The sequence below is a fragment of the Pleurodeles waltl genome, chromosome 6 (assembly GCF_031143425.1).
Source record: "Pleurodeles waltl isolate 20211129_DDA chromosome 6, aPleWal1.hap1.20221129, whole genome shotgun sequence".
NCBI lineage: Eukaryota > Metazoa > Chordata > Amphibia > Caudata > Salamandridae > Pleurodeles > Pleurodeles waltl.
In genome coordinates this window covers 1,696,867,666-1,696,884,668 of record NC_090445.1, presented here as the reverse complement: position 1 = coordinate 1,696,884,668, position 17,003 = coordinate 1,696,867,666, and the positions used below count along the sequence as shown (strand labels likewise).

Sequence of the window (17,003 nt, the reverse complement as noted above, 5' to 3'; positions counted from 1 at the left end):
GTTGATCCATATCTGAGGTACATAATTTAATATTTTAGTATGGGAGCATGGAGCCCAGTATATGTCTTCCATCAAGGGTGGGAATACTTATCCATTGCAAAAGGTCTAGATGGTTATGTATGTTGGTCAAAACAATAATGTGTTTGTCTAAATGATCACAGATGTGAAAACTGAAGTCACAGATGATAGAAGCCATGCCAAGAGATGGAAAAAAGAAGGCTAACTCATTAATGGCAAAATCAAATTTGTACAAGAGTTTGCAGAATAGAAGTGCAGTGGTTGTGAAACTAGCTAAAAGTATGACTGGGAGAAATGTTGGTTATGCAGGCAAAATTCTGAAAATTCCCAATTTCCCTGTAACTGAAATTCAGTGACGTTTCTTAAAATAATGCATTTTGCAATTACACTTGATTTTTTACCTGACCATGCATCTTGTGTTAAGAAGTTTTGTGAGAGACCAGTTAGCACACAGAGGCCTTCATTACGACTTCGGCGGACAGAAACGCCTGTCTGCCGAAACCATGCAGCCAGAAAACCACCAGTGCGATGGCCTGATTGTGAGGGCTATTAAGAGTTTCCACCCGCTAGCCCAGCGGGAAACAGCCCACAACATTGATGCTGGCTCATAATAGATCTGGCGGCAATGTTGCAGTGCATCTGGTGCAGCAGCACACATTACGGTTTTCACTGTCTGCTAGGCAGACAGTGAAAAGAGTGACAGGGCTGGACATGGGGATCCCTGCACTGCCCATGCCAAGTGCATGGGCAGTGCTGGGGCCCCCATGGGGCTCCTGGCACCTCATCTCCGCCAGCTTTTACATGGCAGTGCAACCGCCATGTAAAAGCCAGCAGAGGGGACTCGTAATCCCCAGGGCAGCGCTGCCCTGGCAGATTGAGACTGCCCGCACTGTCAGGCCACTGCCGGGCGGAAAAGTGGGGAAGCCGGTAATCCAACTGTGGCGTGTTCGCCACGGTCATAACGTGGAGGCCGCACTGCCAGACTTGTAATGACGGACAAATTGTCTCATCAAGAGACTTACTCAAACAAGTTTCTATCGGTATTGCAAGGGAATTTTCTATATGAAGTTTTGGCTAGGGTAAAAAAAAAAAAGTGATGTGAGATACCGGCAAATTCACATTACAAAAGTAAATTTGCTAATTCTTCATGGAACTTTTCAAAATGTTATAAGAAATAAATTACGCACTATCACCCAGCCAGCGATACTTAAGAGGGTCCTGGCTTCCAGAAAACGGGGTAGAAACACTTAAATGTCAGAATTTGAGTTTGTTCTGATGGCTGATGAGCTGCCACCACTCTTGTTCAAAGGGTGATCTGTGCATACAATTGAATTAACTGGGGAATGGACTGTGCATCTCTGGCACCATCATTTAATCAGGGTTCAGTAAGAGGGATGTCTGAATTATTTTCCATGAGTTTTCAGCCCAGGAGTGCACATGTACACAGTTCACCTTGATGTCACTGCGAGACTCACTCTTTTACGGAGGAGGATTGTGTTTTAGAAAAGGCAGAGGATCAGGCCCGAGAGGATCTCAGCTGATAACTAATGTAATAATGGATTAAAGTGTCAGGGACTAAAGACGCGCTACTGAAATTCAGAAGAAGGAGTTCACTTCTATAGAAGTGCAGATCAGGCCTAAATGGACTATTGAAAAGGGCAGTGTGGCTAGTACCGGTTTCCGAAAGGGTCTCGGTAGGTTTCCCATGCCTGGAGTTGGCCTAAAATACCTGAAGCAATAATAGGAGAGGCTTGGCGGTGAAGCAACCAGGACTTTGCTGTGGACAAAAAAACTTACCTAGACCAAAGATATGGAGAGGAACCAAAAGGGCAAAAAAGCTGCACTTTATTAGCATTTAAAAAATACTATGAAACCATGTTTAATACTACACCATACCCTGGAGAGATCATCAATTAAATGTTTCACTGACAACAAATTTTGTCTTAGTGGTTAACATATGAAACTACATTTGTATTTTAGTTGTACTTAAACATGTTTGCAAATTTGACTCCTTTGCTGAATTAAATGTTTGCACTGATGTGATGACTGACTTCATGCAACTGAGGTTAGCGATTTAATGAGAGTGAAGACTTTTTCTTGTTTGTAATATTTTTTTCAAAATCTGGAGAAATAATTGAGCATGTGAAAGAGTAAAAAAACAAAATTCCTAAATGCAGTGATTTAAATGTCATACGCCAAGTAAAGGTGATACTGTATAAGTATTTAAATATTCTCTTTACATAAAATTTTTGTAAGATACTAAAAATAAATTCAAATATGGATGAGTAGGAAATTTCTTTTTTTGGACTATTTAGTCAGACGTGTCAAGTGACAGTGACCAGGGCATTCTGAGGAGGTATAATATCCTTGTTCCCATACATGTAGAAACACCAAGTATAAAGGTGAAAAGGGTGAGCAATTAATGAATATAAAACGAATTAAGATATTAAAGCACATGAACTGCAATAAGGAAGACTGAGTTTACTGAAACAAATAGCCTTATTAATCAGGTTACCTTCATCTCCTTAGATGGTTACATCAACACCAGTGTATAAAAGTTCACCGGATCAGTTGAACAACAGAAGTAGGTGAGAAAAAATACTGATTTCATACACTGTGTGGCAAACTACAAGCAGAAGCATTTTATTATGAGAACAACAACTCACTGTAGGTCTCTTCCCTTCTTTAAGAAGTGTCTTTCTTCTTACTGCTCCTTCCATTGTGATGACGCCAGAAGAATTTGCTGATGTGCAGCTGCAAGCCCCAGTGAGACTAAAGGAAGAGACAAGAGCACATTAAACATAGACAAACTGGTGGTCAAAGCAAACCTGGAAAAATAAATTGCATTGTCAGGGGTGTACTATGTAAACTTTCAGCTCTGTGCAGTTACTGGAGATTTGTTAAAAATAATGAATTTCTTGTTATGAAAATAAAACTTAATTCATTCCATTCTCATTTAAAGAAACATAATTTTCCAGAAAATATTTTTTCTCAGTGTGTAGTGATATTGCATGCCCACATTGTTTGAAACTTGTTAAAATATAGCTTGCAAGCAGTCCATGCTTGAGCTACAACTCAGTTTTGCAGGACACAATTTTTGTGTTACTTTAAACTGAAGATGTGATATATACCTACAAACATGATAGACATTAGCTGCCACCATCCTGTGAATTCAGCCTTTTCTTCAGTGACATCTCTGGAGGTGCCTGCGTATGCACCGCAGGCCATCACTAGAGAGTGAGTGGAGTGTTAGAGAGTGATGTCTCCTTCAGTAACTCCGGTAACGGCTTAGGGCTGGTAATGAGGCATTCAGGGAGAAGCCATTAGAAAAGGCATGCTTGCCCCAAAATGGCAGATTGCTTTCATTGTGAAAAGTGAGTACTGTTTCCATGAACCTACAAGGGAACTTAAAATGGTTCTGTGGAGGATATACAGGCAACTGGGTTTATACTTTATGGGTGGTGTTTCAACCCTTCCCTGACAAACAGGTTGGTGCATGTGTGTTATTTTCAGTATTTATATGTGTAGGTAAGGGAGGGACAGGGTTAAAAGTGATCAGCAATAGTGCAAGTCAGTAATGGATTTATGGTCTGAATTAGAGTTTGGTCAGCGATTATCATCCATCAGTGGACAGACGCTTTTACCTTCACCACCCTTATTGGACTACAGCTGACCATATCCAGAGATCTCCACCCGCTCTGCGGAAGACAGCCATTGGTCTAGGGCAGGGCTCTTTAAACTTTTCAGTAACAAGAGCTACTTATGTTCAATGAAAATCATCCGAGCCACTAATAATAGTAATGATGTAGTGAGCACCCCATCCAAGATTGTCGGTAGTGATCACACCAGTTCATTAGGCAGGGTTGCCAGCAGTAAAATAAAAAAATATATAAAATGGAATGCATCTAATTAGGTAATACATAACAACCATAGCTGCAACACTCCTGGCACCAAGATAATAATGTGAATAATACATTTCTCCAACTCAAATTAAAAAGGCAACCATTTTTCTCCAAACAACACCTTATGAGTTCTGAAAATACACACAGTTCATTTCGAATATATGAATCTTAATTTTGTCATTCATATAATAATCCAACCAAGCAAAAGCTTATATACTAGTAGGCTGGGGCTGCACACATGAGAGCTACTCACAGGGACCTGGAGAGCTACTGGTAGCTCACGAGCTACTCGTTGGAGACAACTGGTCTAGGATTTCTGTGGGTCTCCATTGACGGAAACAGCCATGGCACCACTGTCTGAAACATGATGATCTGCCGAGTCTGATTAGAGCAGACTCCATCAATTTGGAAGGCAGGGTGCTCAGCTGCATTTGTGGTGGAGCACCCTGTCTGCCAAACTCTAAATCTGGCCTTTAGATATTAAAACAAAGTGTATATTATTAAAAAAGGGTAATGTTTGGCACGCCCATGTTATTCGGTATAAACTTGTGGCCCCCTTAAGAATGGCTGAATCTCACACACACCCATCACCAGCTTTGCCGCATTATTTGTGTAAGCTAATAAAAGAAGAGAGAGAGCGAAGAGTGGCCACCTGAGCACTTTAACCACCTCTTATTAGACCACTCGTATATCGTAACATAATGGGTGACAGATGTATGGGATGAGGCGATGTAAAGTCCTAAGGACCAACTCCATTTTTAAATAGGCCCTGAATCCATGTTAGGTAATGGAAGTAATCGTCTCAGTTTTAGGTTACGGGAGTCACAATTTTCCTCAATTTATGCCGAACTACAGTAATTACTGTTGTTTGACCTTATCTTTCTAAAAACTGTGAAAGTATCAAGTCATTCCACTAATGACATAGATATAACTCCTGATGTGGCATCAGTCTTGAACAGAACAAATGTCTTCTTATCACCATGTCAAGGTCAAATCAAAACAAATACAAACATATAACCAAAATAGCGTAGTCTGAATTGACTTCCTTTCACCTTATATGTGGATAAGGAAATGTCTGAGATGAACACCATGGTGCACATAATCTATGTCAGACATTCTTAAACTTATGTCAGAAATTCCAATCGCTGATAAGATTTACTATACAAGGTCTACCACTTGACCCCTTGTCATGAGAAGTTTTTTGCCCAGATTAGCGCACAAGGTTATACCAGAGACAGTCTCACCTACTGCCAGCACATTTCAAAGATGCCACATTTTGCCCGCTGCTGATAAAGCTAAATTCAAGAGAAAGGCTGATACTGCAGTGCGCATTTGTCCTCTGCTGATAACTTTAGCTCTTGCTGGTAACAAGGTATACAGTGTGTCTCTTCTTCCTAAAAAACTGTAGACCGCAAGTTGCTCTACTTTTTATGCTCTCTCAGTGTAGGGCATTGAAGTAGGTTTTAGGGTGTTAGGTTTTAGATGACATTTTAACTGCGTTAGAAATGTTCATTTTATTCTTGTTACTCACAAATTGCCTTCTTGCTGTTTTTATGATACCCTGTGTAGTCATTTTAGTTGTACTGAGAAACAGATTTGTCCTGTACTTTTTAGTTAAAAGTGTCTATTCTTCTTATCACAGTGTATATGGTACTGGGAATAACGAACTAGGTTTGTTTCTGATACTACAGTGCCCCTGATGGCATTGCAGGGATTGTTAGTAACTCAAAAGCAATAGTATTGGGTGGGGTCCTGCGAGGCTACAATAACCTGTCCTTCATGTTCAGGGCTGGTGCACTGAGACAAGTTTACCTTTGTCACCCGTGGGTGGGAAAGCAAACCTTGTGGCACTATGTTAGTCATAGTTTACACAACAAAGGGATGTCCTTTTTTAAAGGGGAACATGATCATTTAGGAAAAAGCATTGTGATCACTTGGGTGACCTGTAACAATAAATGATCTATTGATGAGACAGTAGGTGAAGCAAAGGCACAAGGCAAAGCCTGAAGGCCTCTTAGACAGCATTAAGTGACATCTGGTTAAACAGGGAGGTGCTGGGCAGAGGAATGTGAAATTGCCCTGCCTTGAAGAAAGTTCAAAACTCTAAACATTTACGTACCGTTCTGTTGCAAGTCGTGACTGTGTCCAGGCGCTGGCTCTCTCTGAGCGCGATGAGCTGAAACAATAAACACACTACCATTTCTATATGTTTCACACTGGTGGCAGTGCACACAGGCCTCTCTTTATAAAATTTAGATGTTTAAGTTCCCCGTCATGTATTTAGAAGTATTACTCAAAGAAGAAAATATCACTCATTGATTATTGCATTATACTAAGTGTTATGCTGGCTGCACACCTGAATGAAACACAAGAGAATGCAAGTGGGTGTGAAGGCAAATATTAAACAAAATGTTACCGTCAAGGGGTTTTATACTCTTGTCATTTACTGGATTTAACAGTTATGCTACATGCAAATCTGAAAAAAGCATTGGACAAAATATTTGAAAGACAAAGCACTTATAGATTTTAAAGTCAATTTGAAAAAGGGAAGTAAACGACTAATGTAAATTAGAGATGATAATGATATAATTTGATTATTGGTTTCATTCACACAAAATAACAGTAACAATAGTCGAAAGTGACCTCTAATATGTCTAATATTTCTCTTGTCTGCACAAGTTCTGGAATGCGTGACAGATATAGTTTCACTAGTGCATTTGAAATATAGAATATACAAAATGAAGAGTTTACAGATGAACTAGTGTCAACAGTGCATATAACACAGGATACTGCTACAGGTATTTTGGGTTACGCTCGCTGCAACAGATATGTCACACCCGCTATGTGCCATACACTCAGGTTGTTGGAACAGTTCCACAAGGCCCTTTTGCTGTGGTATTAAGGCCTGTAACATTGTCTCCTAGTTAACTGCAAAACCACACTTTTGTACATCTCTCAGGATAACAAAATGCTGCCATTTCTTAAGTATTTAGTCACTTTTGATGCAAGGCTTGGGTATGGGGAGTCTGCTACTGTTCATGCTGTAGGGAAATATATATTTTTGACCACTGACTTTGTGTTGCACCACTTTGCATCTGGATTAGTTGTTCAGTGTTCATCAGTTGCAGATTACATTTTGTAATCAGTTTAGCTGCCTATTGACTTGAGCTGGGTTTTCCCACATGGTAAACTGTGCTTGTTTTTTATATTCTTTCTCACTGGACAATTAGTCAGTCAGCATGATAAGAGTGTACCAGACTTATGTTTTTTCAGTGCAGGCAATGGTTCGGCCTTGGGAGGAATGCCTTAAGATGTTGGCCAGTTCTCAACGCTTTTCTTTCAACTCTGACCTACAGTAGCCAGCATGTTTGCATATTTTTCGTTCATGGGAGGTTTTTTTTCCAGAAAACCGTTTCGGTTCTTTAAGATATAAAAAGGTGGCCCTGCTCAGTAGAGGTGGAATTTCCAAGACCTCGGTCAGGATTAGATGTCAAATGTCTGACATTTGTCCCACGAGGGTGGATATCTCTTTCTCGCAGTTGAACCAGGTCATCTTCTTGCTGGCATGAGAAAGATGAAGAGCTTGGCAGGCCCTACGGTGATGAATTTTTACTTTATTCTTTGCTTTGCAATTATGCTATAATATAATCACATATATTTGCTCTGTACATTGCAGTTGAGAATCATTTTGATATATTTTCCTTTCATTGCTGTGACTATTTTGAAACATGTGCTTTCGACGTACTAATCTCCTTTTAGGAACCTAGTGGTGAAATAATAATAAATGTCTTCTTTGAACTGAGAAGTGAATTCCAGAGATTTTTGCCAGCTCAGTCATTAGTGAAAGCAAAACATTTTGGCGTAGATCGGTCAGTCTAAAAGGGAGGTTGGAAAGGTTGAGAGTGCACGATTTAAAAGTGTAAATATGTTTACGTTCAGAGAATTAAAGGAAGCACCGCAAACCATGTTTGAAAATGCATGTGAAATTAAAATGCCTTATGCTGTTGTGACAAACATGTTTTCTTGTTTTCAGGACTTTCTAAGTTTTGGGATGGGTGCTTGGATAAAACAAAAGTGTTGAATGTTCTTACATATTTAGAAAAGGTGCTTTTTGAAAGGAATGATGTCCCTTTTGTTCTTGATGGGAGGGTTTAGATACTTTTGTCTGCTTACAGAAAAATGCATGAGAGATGTAAACAGTTAGAACATGAAAATAAGAATTTAAAGGAGCAAGTTAGTCAGAACAAATTATTGCAAGATAAAGCTGAAATCTGCCAAGTTGTTACAGGAGAATCTGGCTTTTCACATTCCAGTAATGAGGAGGTTAAAAAAGGTGGGGGCCGGTGTGAGCTGCATGAGCAGAGCGTAGTTCGTGCACATAGTAACTCACAGTTTTTGGCAGGAATTAAAATGCATTCTTTAAAAGAATACCCTGAGAAAGAATTTGGCGATGTTACCGGTCTATTTAGACCACTTTTGCAGAGTACGATGTGTATAATTAATTCAGAGAAGACACCGGTACTGTCGCAAAATGTGCAGTTTCTAGGAATTCAGTGGAATCCAGAACACAGAGAGATGTTGTTACAGGTAAAACAAAAGATTTTGCAGTTTCTTACACTTTGCACTAAGACACTGAGTTTCATGAAATTGTTTGAATTTTGGAAACAGCATGACTCTCATCTGAGTAAAATCTTAACCCTTTAGTACAAAGTAACTAGGAAAAAACATGAGTTTGAATGGAGTGAGGAACAGCTGTGTGCTTTTGATTTGGCAAATGAAATAATTCAACAGACTTTAGACTTGTGTACAGTGCAAGAGGGAAACATTGAGTTACATGTAACTGTTCAGGGACAATATGCAAACTGGAGTATGTGGCAGAGACAGGGGAGGACGAGGGTGCCCCTGGGGCTTTGGACCAGAAAACTACCTGACATTAGGGAGCGCTATACTCCTTTTGAAAAACAGTTTTTGGTCTGTTATTGGGCTCTAGTGGACACTGAGCAAATGACACTAGGTTATAATGTAATTCTGAGACCTGAAATATCAATCATGCAATGGTTCACTTAAATCTCACCGTATAGGTCATGCACAAGAGACTAGTATCATACACTGGATCTGGTACAAACAAAACAGGGCTCGAGTGGGACCGGTAGGCACTGCAGTCCTACATGAACAGGTGTCACAAGCCCCTGTACAGGATGAGGAGAGGGTGCAGGGAGTACCACAGGTAAAAGAGTCACCAGTGAAATGGAGTGCACCATTTGAATTCTTGTCCCCTGAGGATAGAAAGCGTGTTTGTTTTACTAATGATTCATTCAAATACGTGGGTAATAAAAAACATTGGAAAGTAGTGTCATACAGTCCAGTTATTGAAAAGATATTGAACACCACAGGAGAAGGAAAAAGTAGCCAATATGCAGAGTTGTACACGGAGTATCAGACTCTAAAGCCGTTTGGCTTTACACGTGGCATGTACAAACTGGTTCATTCATTCAAAGGAGGTATGGAGCAGAGAGTTGTGGCAGGAAATTTGGGAAACCTCAGAACAGAGTAAAGTCATAGATGATGCTCATTGTCCCATTGACTCACTAGAACGCTGGTTCAATTCCCTTGCAGACGACAAAGACAAAAGTTCAGAGGCAGAAGTGTCAACCCAGAATTCTGACTTGGTGGGGATGGCTAAGTGGGCACACCAGAAATGTGGACACCTGGGAGAAAAAGCCACTTACAAGTGGGCAGATATTAGAGGGATGCACATTCCCCAAGATTTGATAAAAACTGTGATTGTGCAATGACCGATTTGTCAGCACACACCACAGAGATCTGTCCGACAAACAGTCAAAGATCAATTAGGGAGAGGAAAGTTACCAGGACTGATAGAAATCAAAGCTATTCTGTTAAATAGTGGAGAAGCTGATTTATTCATACAAATTGGAGACAGAATTGTCCAACTTATCATAAGTGCAGTGTATGGAGGATTGGTAAGGAAGGGGACTGCCCCAGCCCTTCTGACAGTGCAAGGAAAGGGAATCTGTGATTCAGGAAATAAAAACCTCAGTGCTAAGGTGTGGGCTGAATCTCCAAATGGTCATTCAGTACCTGCAGAAATTATAGCAAAGGGCCCCAATAATGTCCTGCTGATTATAAAACAAGGAAAGGAAAAAGGAGAGCACATTTCAGATGACAAATGTTATTTGCAAGAAAAGTCATACTTGTTTCTTTTACAGATCTTACTACGACTTGCCACTGACCATGAGTGTACTGTGTGGTCTCTCTTCGGGCGTTTGTATGTGGGATCGGGGGAGGGACATATTTTTCTTTAACTATCACCTTCCCTTTAACAAAGGAATAACAATGTTTTTTGATAATGTACTGTTTAACTGTGCACCCGATAAAGGCTTCCCTCTTCTCAACCTAAACTGATTATTTCTAGTTATCATTTCAAAGTTTATATAATATAATTGAATCTTTTATTGATGTTTTAAAGATGATTCTAATGATTTACGGATGATTAAAACAAAAACACAATATTCAATGAATATTACATTGGGAAACATAGATGTATATGTTTTTTCGTATATTTCGTATTGTTACTCTAAAGCAATCTATTTGCATTGATAAACAATATTTAAGTTCCTCTTGGGAAATGTTTTCCCTTCTGTTTAAAAAAACTAATATTGTTCAAAAAGGAACAGAACACTGCGATCAAAAAATTTGTAGACTCTTTAGCCATAGGGCTTTAAAACATTTGCTATAGGGGGTCAGGCAGACCTAGGATCTAATTGTATCTCACAGAATTGTCTATCACATCAGCTATGGCACCGAACAACATTAATAATCATATAAGAAATCTTTAAAAGTTCAGAAAAACATACAGAGGTTCATTTTTATATGGAGATTAGTTTACAACATAGTACATGGCAGCAACATATTCCCAACTTTGCCCAGTCCTTTATATGGGCAATCCTTCTAAAGAGGCGTTAAATTCAGAATTTGCCTGTGTTGCATTGATAATAACAGTGAACATAAAAACACTGAATTTCAAATCCAAATAAGACCTTCGGATGTGCCTGTATTCATAAACAACTACTGGTTTATCATTTATTGTTATCAAATTACCTAAATTCTGGAAGACATTTCCCAATTTGCTTAAATAAATTAATGATTTGCTATTTATAGAAAGGTCACTGTACAGTCACTGCTAGCACACTTGAAAGGATGAGTCTTGCATGACATGTTCATGGGCTGTCCTGTTATTATTTTTTGACTCACCAAAAGGTCTAGACAACCTGTTTCGTCAGGCTATTATGTCTTGCCTTCTTCAGGGCTTATTATCAAATCCATCAGTAAGTCACAGATTTTTCAGCCCAGTAATCACACTGTGGATGCATTTATAACATTTCCAGCTGTGGGGCCGATAAGTAAGTAAACAGCCTTAGTGTGGGCCAAGCACAGAGTATCGTCCAGAGTACAATTTCTTGGTCACCGCAACACAGTACTGTGCTGCAGCCATTGAGCAGAGGGAGTCGCAAGTCCCACAGACAGATGATCAAGGGGGAATCAGTTAGCAATCAGGAGTGAGGCATGAAAGTACTTGAATTGGTAACAGAAGGTAGGAGTACAACCTGAGTTAGTATCAGAATGTGAAAAGATGTTACATTTACTCACACATTGTTTGTTTTATTTCACTTATGAGCCTCTGCATTTGTGATAATTTGACTATATTGATTCTCAGGAACTCAGACATGTAGCTGATGTCAGTAATTATTTATAATGTCTGCACTATCACCTAAGGAATGAGAGATAAAATGGCAGCAGATAGGATTCAACCTCCAGGCTTCCTTCTAACTGTTACTGGTCAGTACTTTTAAGCCTTTTAGGCAGGACGACAGGCACTTTTTGCACTGGGGTCGCGGATAGCTTAAGACTTACCACAAAAAGGTGTGTGGTGAAGTAGGATGTTCAAAGCGGTGCGGTAACGTTTGACCAAGCAATAACAAATATCCTTTGAAAGACTATTAAAGTACACTGTCCTGCAATGTGGGAGATGTGGCTAGGCTCCTAAATCAGTGGCCAATAGAAGGCTAGTTACTTGCAAAGTGAATAGTTTAGATAACAAAGTCAAGAGTGATTTGTATCTCCAGTTGCCACACAGGCATACACCAGGGTTGGTGCTCCTGAAGGAATCATATCTCATTGTATATATTTGATTGTTTGAAGTCAGAGGTGGGTGTGTACAGCTAACACATGCCAGCGATACAACTGGTTTCTAAGATATGGCAAACAAATCTGTGAGACATTGCCATTTATGGTCGACTAGCACTGGGAAACCCACACACATAGGGCTGTTATGCCATATTAATAGGTACCTGAGATTGGCATCAGTTAGGTATTGTTCATCTTTAACTTCCTACAAAACTAAAATACATGGTTCTTGACAAACTATGGGTCCCGTTGCTTGACTTACTCATGGACACTTTAATATGGCTTGCAGATTTCAGCCCACATGTGGACAAGATGCTGCATAGGTTTTCCCAAGTGAGCACTGAAAAAAATAGTCGACCATTGTAAAGTAAAATGGCAGCAAGACACGGACCTTTATACAACTCAGACTGAAAGGAGGCACAAATGTACCCCACAGAGGTAGCAATAAGAGTGGGATTCAAATGATCTAATGAACCAGGGTACAATTGTTCTAATTGGGCAGAACCCAAAGGCTGCATGGCTTAGGGGGTGAGGGCAAGAAGGTTCAACCTATCACATGCCATTGCTCTGGATACAGGTATTCTGGTGTAGGGCCCAAGTGCTTCTGATGGAGGTTCTGGGAGTTCCCATTGATCGTTGGGCTTGAATAGCATTGGTAAGAATTTATCATGAAATAAATCTATTACACTACCAAAGGCTGCTTGCTGATCTGGGAATGGTACTAGTATGTGACGATGTGGGACAAAAGTTGGACCTTGAGTGGCACCGACAACAGGATTGTGATTCTTAACCTCAAGTGTACGGTTTTGCAGATCATACTGGCTGTTTATGTTGTAAATACCAGAAAACCAATAAAGCGTATTTGAAAAACATGTTTTCAATTTTGGACTCAAAGGGATTTCAGACTCACCACACCAATCCAATATTTCCATTGTTGATTATGAACTTTCAATGAATCTATTCGAAGTCTGTGCAAAGGTTATTGCTGGGAAGTGACATTTTTCTAGAGCAACTCTACTAATGCGGCCACATTTGTGGCTTACAGAGGAAATCAGACACCCCCTTCTGGTGTGGCTTATAATTTATACATTACAGTCAACTGTGAAAGTATTTTTTTGCCTCCTTCTATTTGGTATTAGGACTCCTCAGTGCCTATATGAAGAAAGGCGGGGCCAACGATGAGCAGGGAGGAGACAGAAAGGGCGTGCCCGGCAAGCTTGCAGATCAAACCAAGTGATCCAGAGGAGTCACGCCCCATCTTCCTACAATGGCATTCAGCAGACACACAACTCCTCCAGGTCTGCTCACAGGTAATTAAAAAATGCACCACTTAATCTGGAACATTTCATCATACTGAAAATCAATATAAATGAATAACCATAGGTGTGGGCTGTTTGATGTTGTGCACAGAGTGGGGTACATCTAAATTCAAACATGGTCAATGAGGAAATGGTTGCATGTGTCTTCCTTGGCCTTGTTACGAAAAGCTAGGAGGGCATTCCTGAAATATATTTAGAGACATCATTTGGGAGCAGATGATCAAGATGATCAACAGCACCTCACAACAGAATCTCTTAAATGACAACCCAGACATAGGTAGTGTACTGGCTGGTTTCTTTCACTAATCCCCTACAGGACCTCTGCCCATTTCAGTCATTCTCTACCTGTTTAATGCGCTGGAAAAGACGAGGTAGGGCTTGCACTATGCACCTTTACATTTAATGAGAATCTGTTTGATGCACTCCTTGTATAGTGTTCTCAGTTTATGTTGCTGTTTGGGTATCATCTGCTTTGCGCATGCACTTAATTTCCATACAGGTCTATCATCAGCTTCCATTGGCGCTAGACAGCGATGAAACCCACTCTATCTCTCAACAGCTTTTAAGGTGACCTAAACACTATTTTAGGCGAGGGGGTTATTTAATATACAAATAAATCTTCCAGGAATCTGCATCAGTACTGTAATGATTGGTAAGCACTGAACATTGAGGGTACAAGCATGATGAACAGTCCCTGGCTAAATCCCTGATATTAGGCTTCTCACAAGAACCTCCGTAGACCAAACATTTGATTCTAAATGAAGGTTTGTAGAAAATGCTTAGGGGTTTCTGACACACTTTCATAATTTTGCCATCTTGTTAAATTCCTTAAACTTTGCAAAAGTTAAAAAAGCAAATTTAGGGATGAACACTTCAATATGTTGGCAGGAGAAAAACTCTCCAAAAGGTGCTTTTAGTTGGAGAATTATTGTCTTCTAAAATACATTTGGGGTGAAAGTGGTCTACAAAGTTTAAAACCTTGTCCCTCTATTTTAAACAGGTGAATCAGCACGTTCTGATGGACACCTGCAGGGGCCTATTTTGTTCTCATGAAAATGTTAGTACAAATCACTTAGCATAATGGTTTACATATGACATTGACATAACTTTGCATACAGAGGCCACTCTTCTCTTATCCATGCAAACAGAGCTCATATCGTTGGATCAATGCCACGCACACTTCTGCACCTCAACATGATAAACACAAAAACAAAGAAGCACAATTACCTGCCACATTAGGTTCACATTTAAACAGCACACCTGGAGACATTCATATTTACATAGCAGTGAAAAGTCATATATTACAGAAATCCTGGAGGTGCCACTATTAGAAAATGAGAATGACCATTTTAAAAACCCAGTGATTCATTTTTAAGACCTCATTAAACAATAAATTGTAATCTTAAAAATGGGTGTAGTTCTTGTACAAATACATGTAAGCCTGCAATCGTAGCAGAAAAGCCAGGATCATTACATTACAGCTGAGTTGTGACTTCTCCAGACACCGACAACAAGAAGATGCAATAGCTGTTCAACTGTAATAATGTATTACACTGGAATTCTGACATCTTAATGGCTGCTGCCAGAGCCAGCAGTCTGGGTGAAAAGCAGGTCATGGAGCATCACACCCTAACAATGAAAATGCTTTTCGTTCCTAAGAGCTTTTTTGCTAAAATGGACAGTGATTAGTGGAAAGGAGAGATTTGTGGCAATATCTTAATTTTTGGAAAGAAAGAATTTCTCTACATCTTACTACTCATTCTGAACCACTGTCCATTTATATCAGATTCATAGTAAACTGATTTTAACATGTTTTTGCAAAAAAAATACCAACTACTTTTTGGTGTGTTTAATTTTATACTGCAGATTCTGCTGCTAATTTTCATGTCTGCTTCAAGACTACCTTTTTATATAAAGGCGTAAGAGCCCAAGGAATTAGGAGATTTGTTAGAAGAATAATTGTGCGAAACTTTATTATAAGGAATACAATAGCATCTACTGTACATGAAAAGGATATTTCAATTCTCCTCTGAGGTCCACAGCCTTAGAAAGGAACTTGGCATTTGGACTCATTTTTCTATGTGATTATGAAACTCCTCAGTGACTCTCAATATGCTTATTAATGTTTAGCCAATATAGCTGTATCACTTCTCATTTTTTAAATGTGCAGAAAAAAGAATACAATGTGAATGAAATGCAAACTTGTAAGAAAGTTAATCGCGAAGAACTACAATGAGGTAAATGAATAAAGAAAACTCTTTTTTTGATCCATTGTAGAAATCCTGCCATTGTCAGACACTTATTACTTTAGTAAATCTGAATTACTTTTAGCTAAGAAGCTAATTCTTCTTTTCCAAGACTCTACATATAATAAGTTCTTTAATGTGGGGCCATGAATTTACTAATGAAAATCCTAGCTTGTGATTAGCCTTTTATAGTACTGGACATTTACAAAACCCTCAACAAATATAATTTAAATTGATCATTGTGAAAAGCATGCAGATTCAAGAGAATAACTTTACACCACATTTGTGGAAAGAGAGACCCACCACCACTTTATGGTACCTGTATACACAGCTTCGACTTCTGGGAGAATTTCGGACTGGAACCCGCCAGTTGGGTCCCAGCGTGGCATACGATCGATCCCTGTTTGCAAATTTAAACATGAGTTCTAACAGTGCAACATCCCTCTACTGTATGCCCACATATAACACACAGCGGAATATACTATGAACACATCTTCAACAGACACATAACATTAAAAGAAACAACAGGAAAGTACAAAACGGTTCATGTTAAACATAGTAAGCACACTTCCTTTCAATTTAGAACAGTACTTCAGTGGTTTGCCTTAAGGCTTTGAGCAAGAACAAATGCTAATTACTATTTCATATCTCGATGTAAAGCATGAAAATTGTATATGTCATTAATAGAGGATAAGGAAACCATATTTTACTTTTGTTTTTGTTTTTAAACTAAAAATGCATAATTTCATCTGTAGATAGTATGCCAGTGGGTGTCTTTAAGATTAGAATCTTCAGAGGTATTTAGGTGTAAATATGTATTTTGGATACTTAGGCACAGCTATTGAACTTTCTTTTATCCCTTTTTTCCCTTTTTGTGAGGCTTGATTATTTTGATTTTTCATACTTTTGAATTTCTGAATTTTTTATAATTTTTAGTATTCCCAAAATGTATTGCAATTATTAAATTTTCGATTGGACTGTACCTCTTTCTATCAAGGGGGAATGGGCTTAATCTGCAACAAGATACAATAAACACTTTAGCCTTCAAATGATAATGGATTTGTACTTTTAGTTTTTCACATTTTCTTCCTGGCCTAGTCATTAAAATCTCCATCATTTACATGGAGGATTTTAGGTAAGGATGGCAATGAGTGTTGGTCACATGTCAATTAGTAATGCACTTAGTAATCTTTAGAGAGCTACTTTATTTTCTTTAAGTGTTGACACAGTGGCTTGGGTAGCATCTCTTAGAAAATGTCTCTACAAATATAAAGCTGTAAATGCTACCTGACATATGCATAACTGAAACATAT

At 39.1% G+C, this 17,003-nt stretch overlaps 1 protein-coding gene across 2 annotated transcripts in view; it reads right to left on the bottom strand.

Annotated features, from left to right (window-relative positions):
• Nucleotides 1–17,003, bottom strand: part of RALGPS1 (Ral GEF with PH domain and SH3 binding motif 1) — a 1,336,836-nt gene that overhangs the window by 33,315 nt on the left and 1,286,518 nt on the right. The window contains exons 16-18 of one of the 2 annotated variants that reach the window (XM_069241778.1): nucleotides 16,010–16,090; nucleotides 6,040–6,096; nucleotides 2,685–2,790 (exon numbers count right to left, since the gene is read on the bottom strand). In XM_069241778.1, the coding sequence (XP_069097879.1) occupies nucleotides 2,685–2,790; nucleotides 6,040–6,096; nucleotides 16,010–16,090 (244 nt within the window). The remainder of the gene's footprint in view (nucleotides 1–2,684; nucleotides 2,791–6,039; nucleotides 6,097–16,009; nucleotides 16,091–17,003) is intronic. The other variant, XM_069241780.1, reaches the window with a different exon arrangement.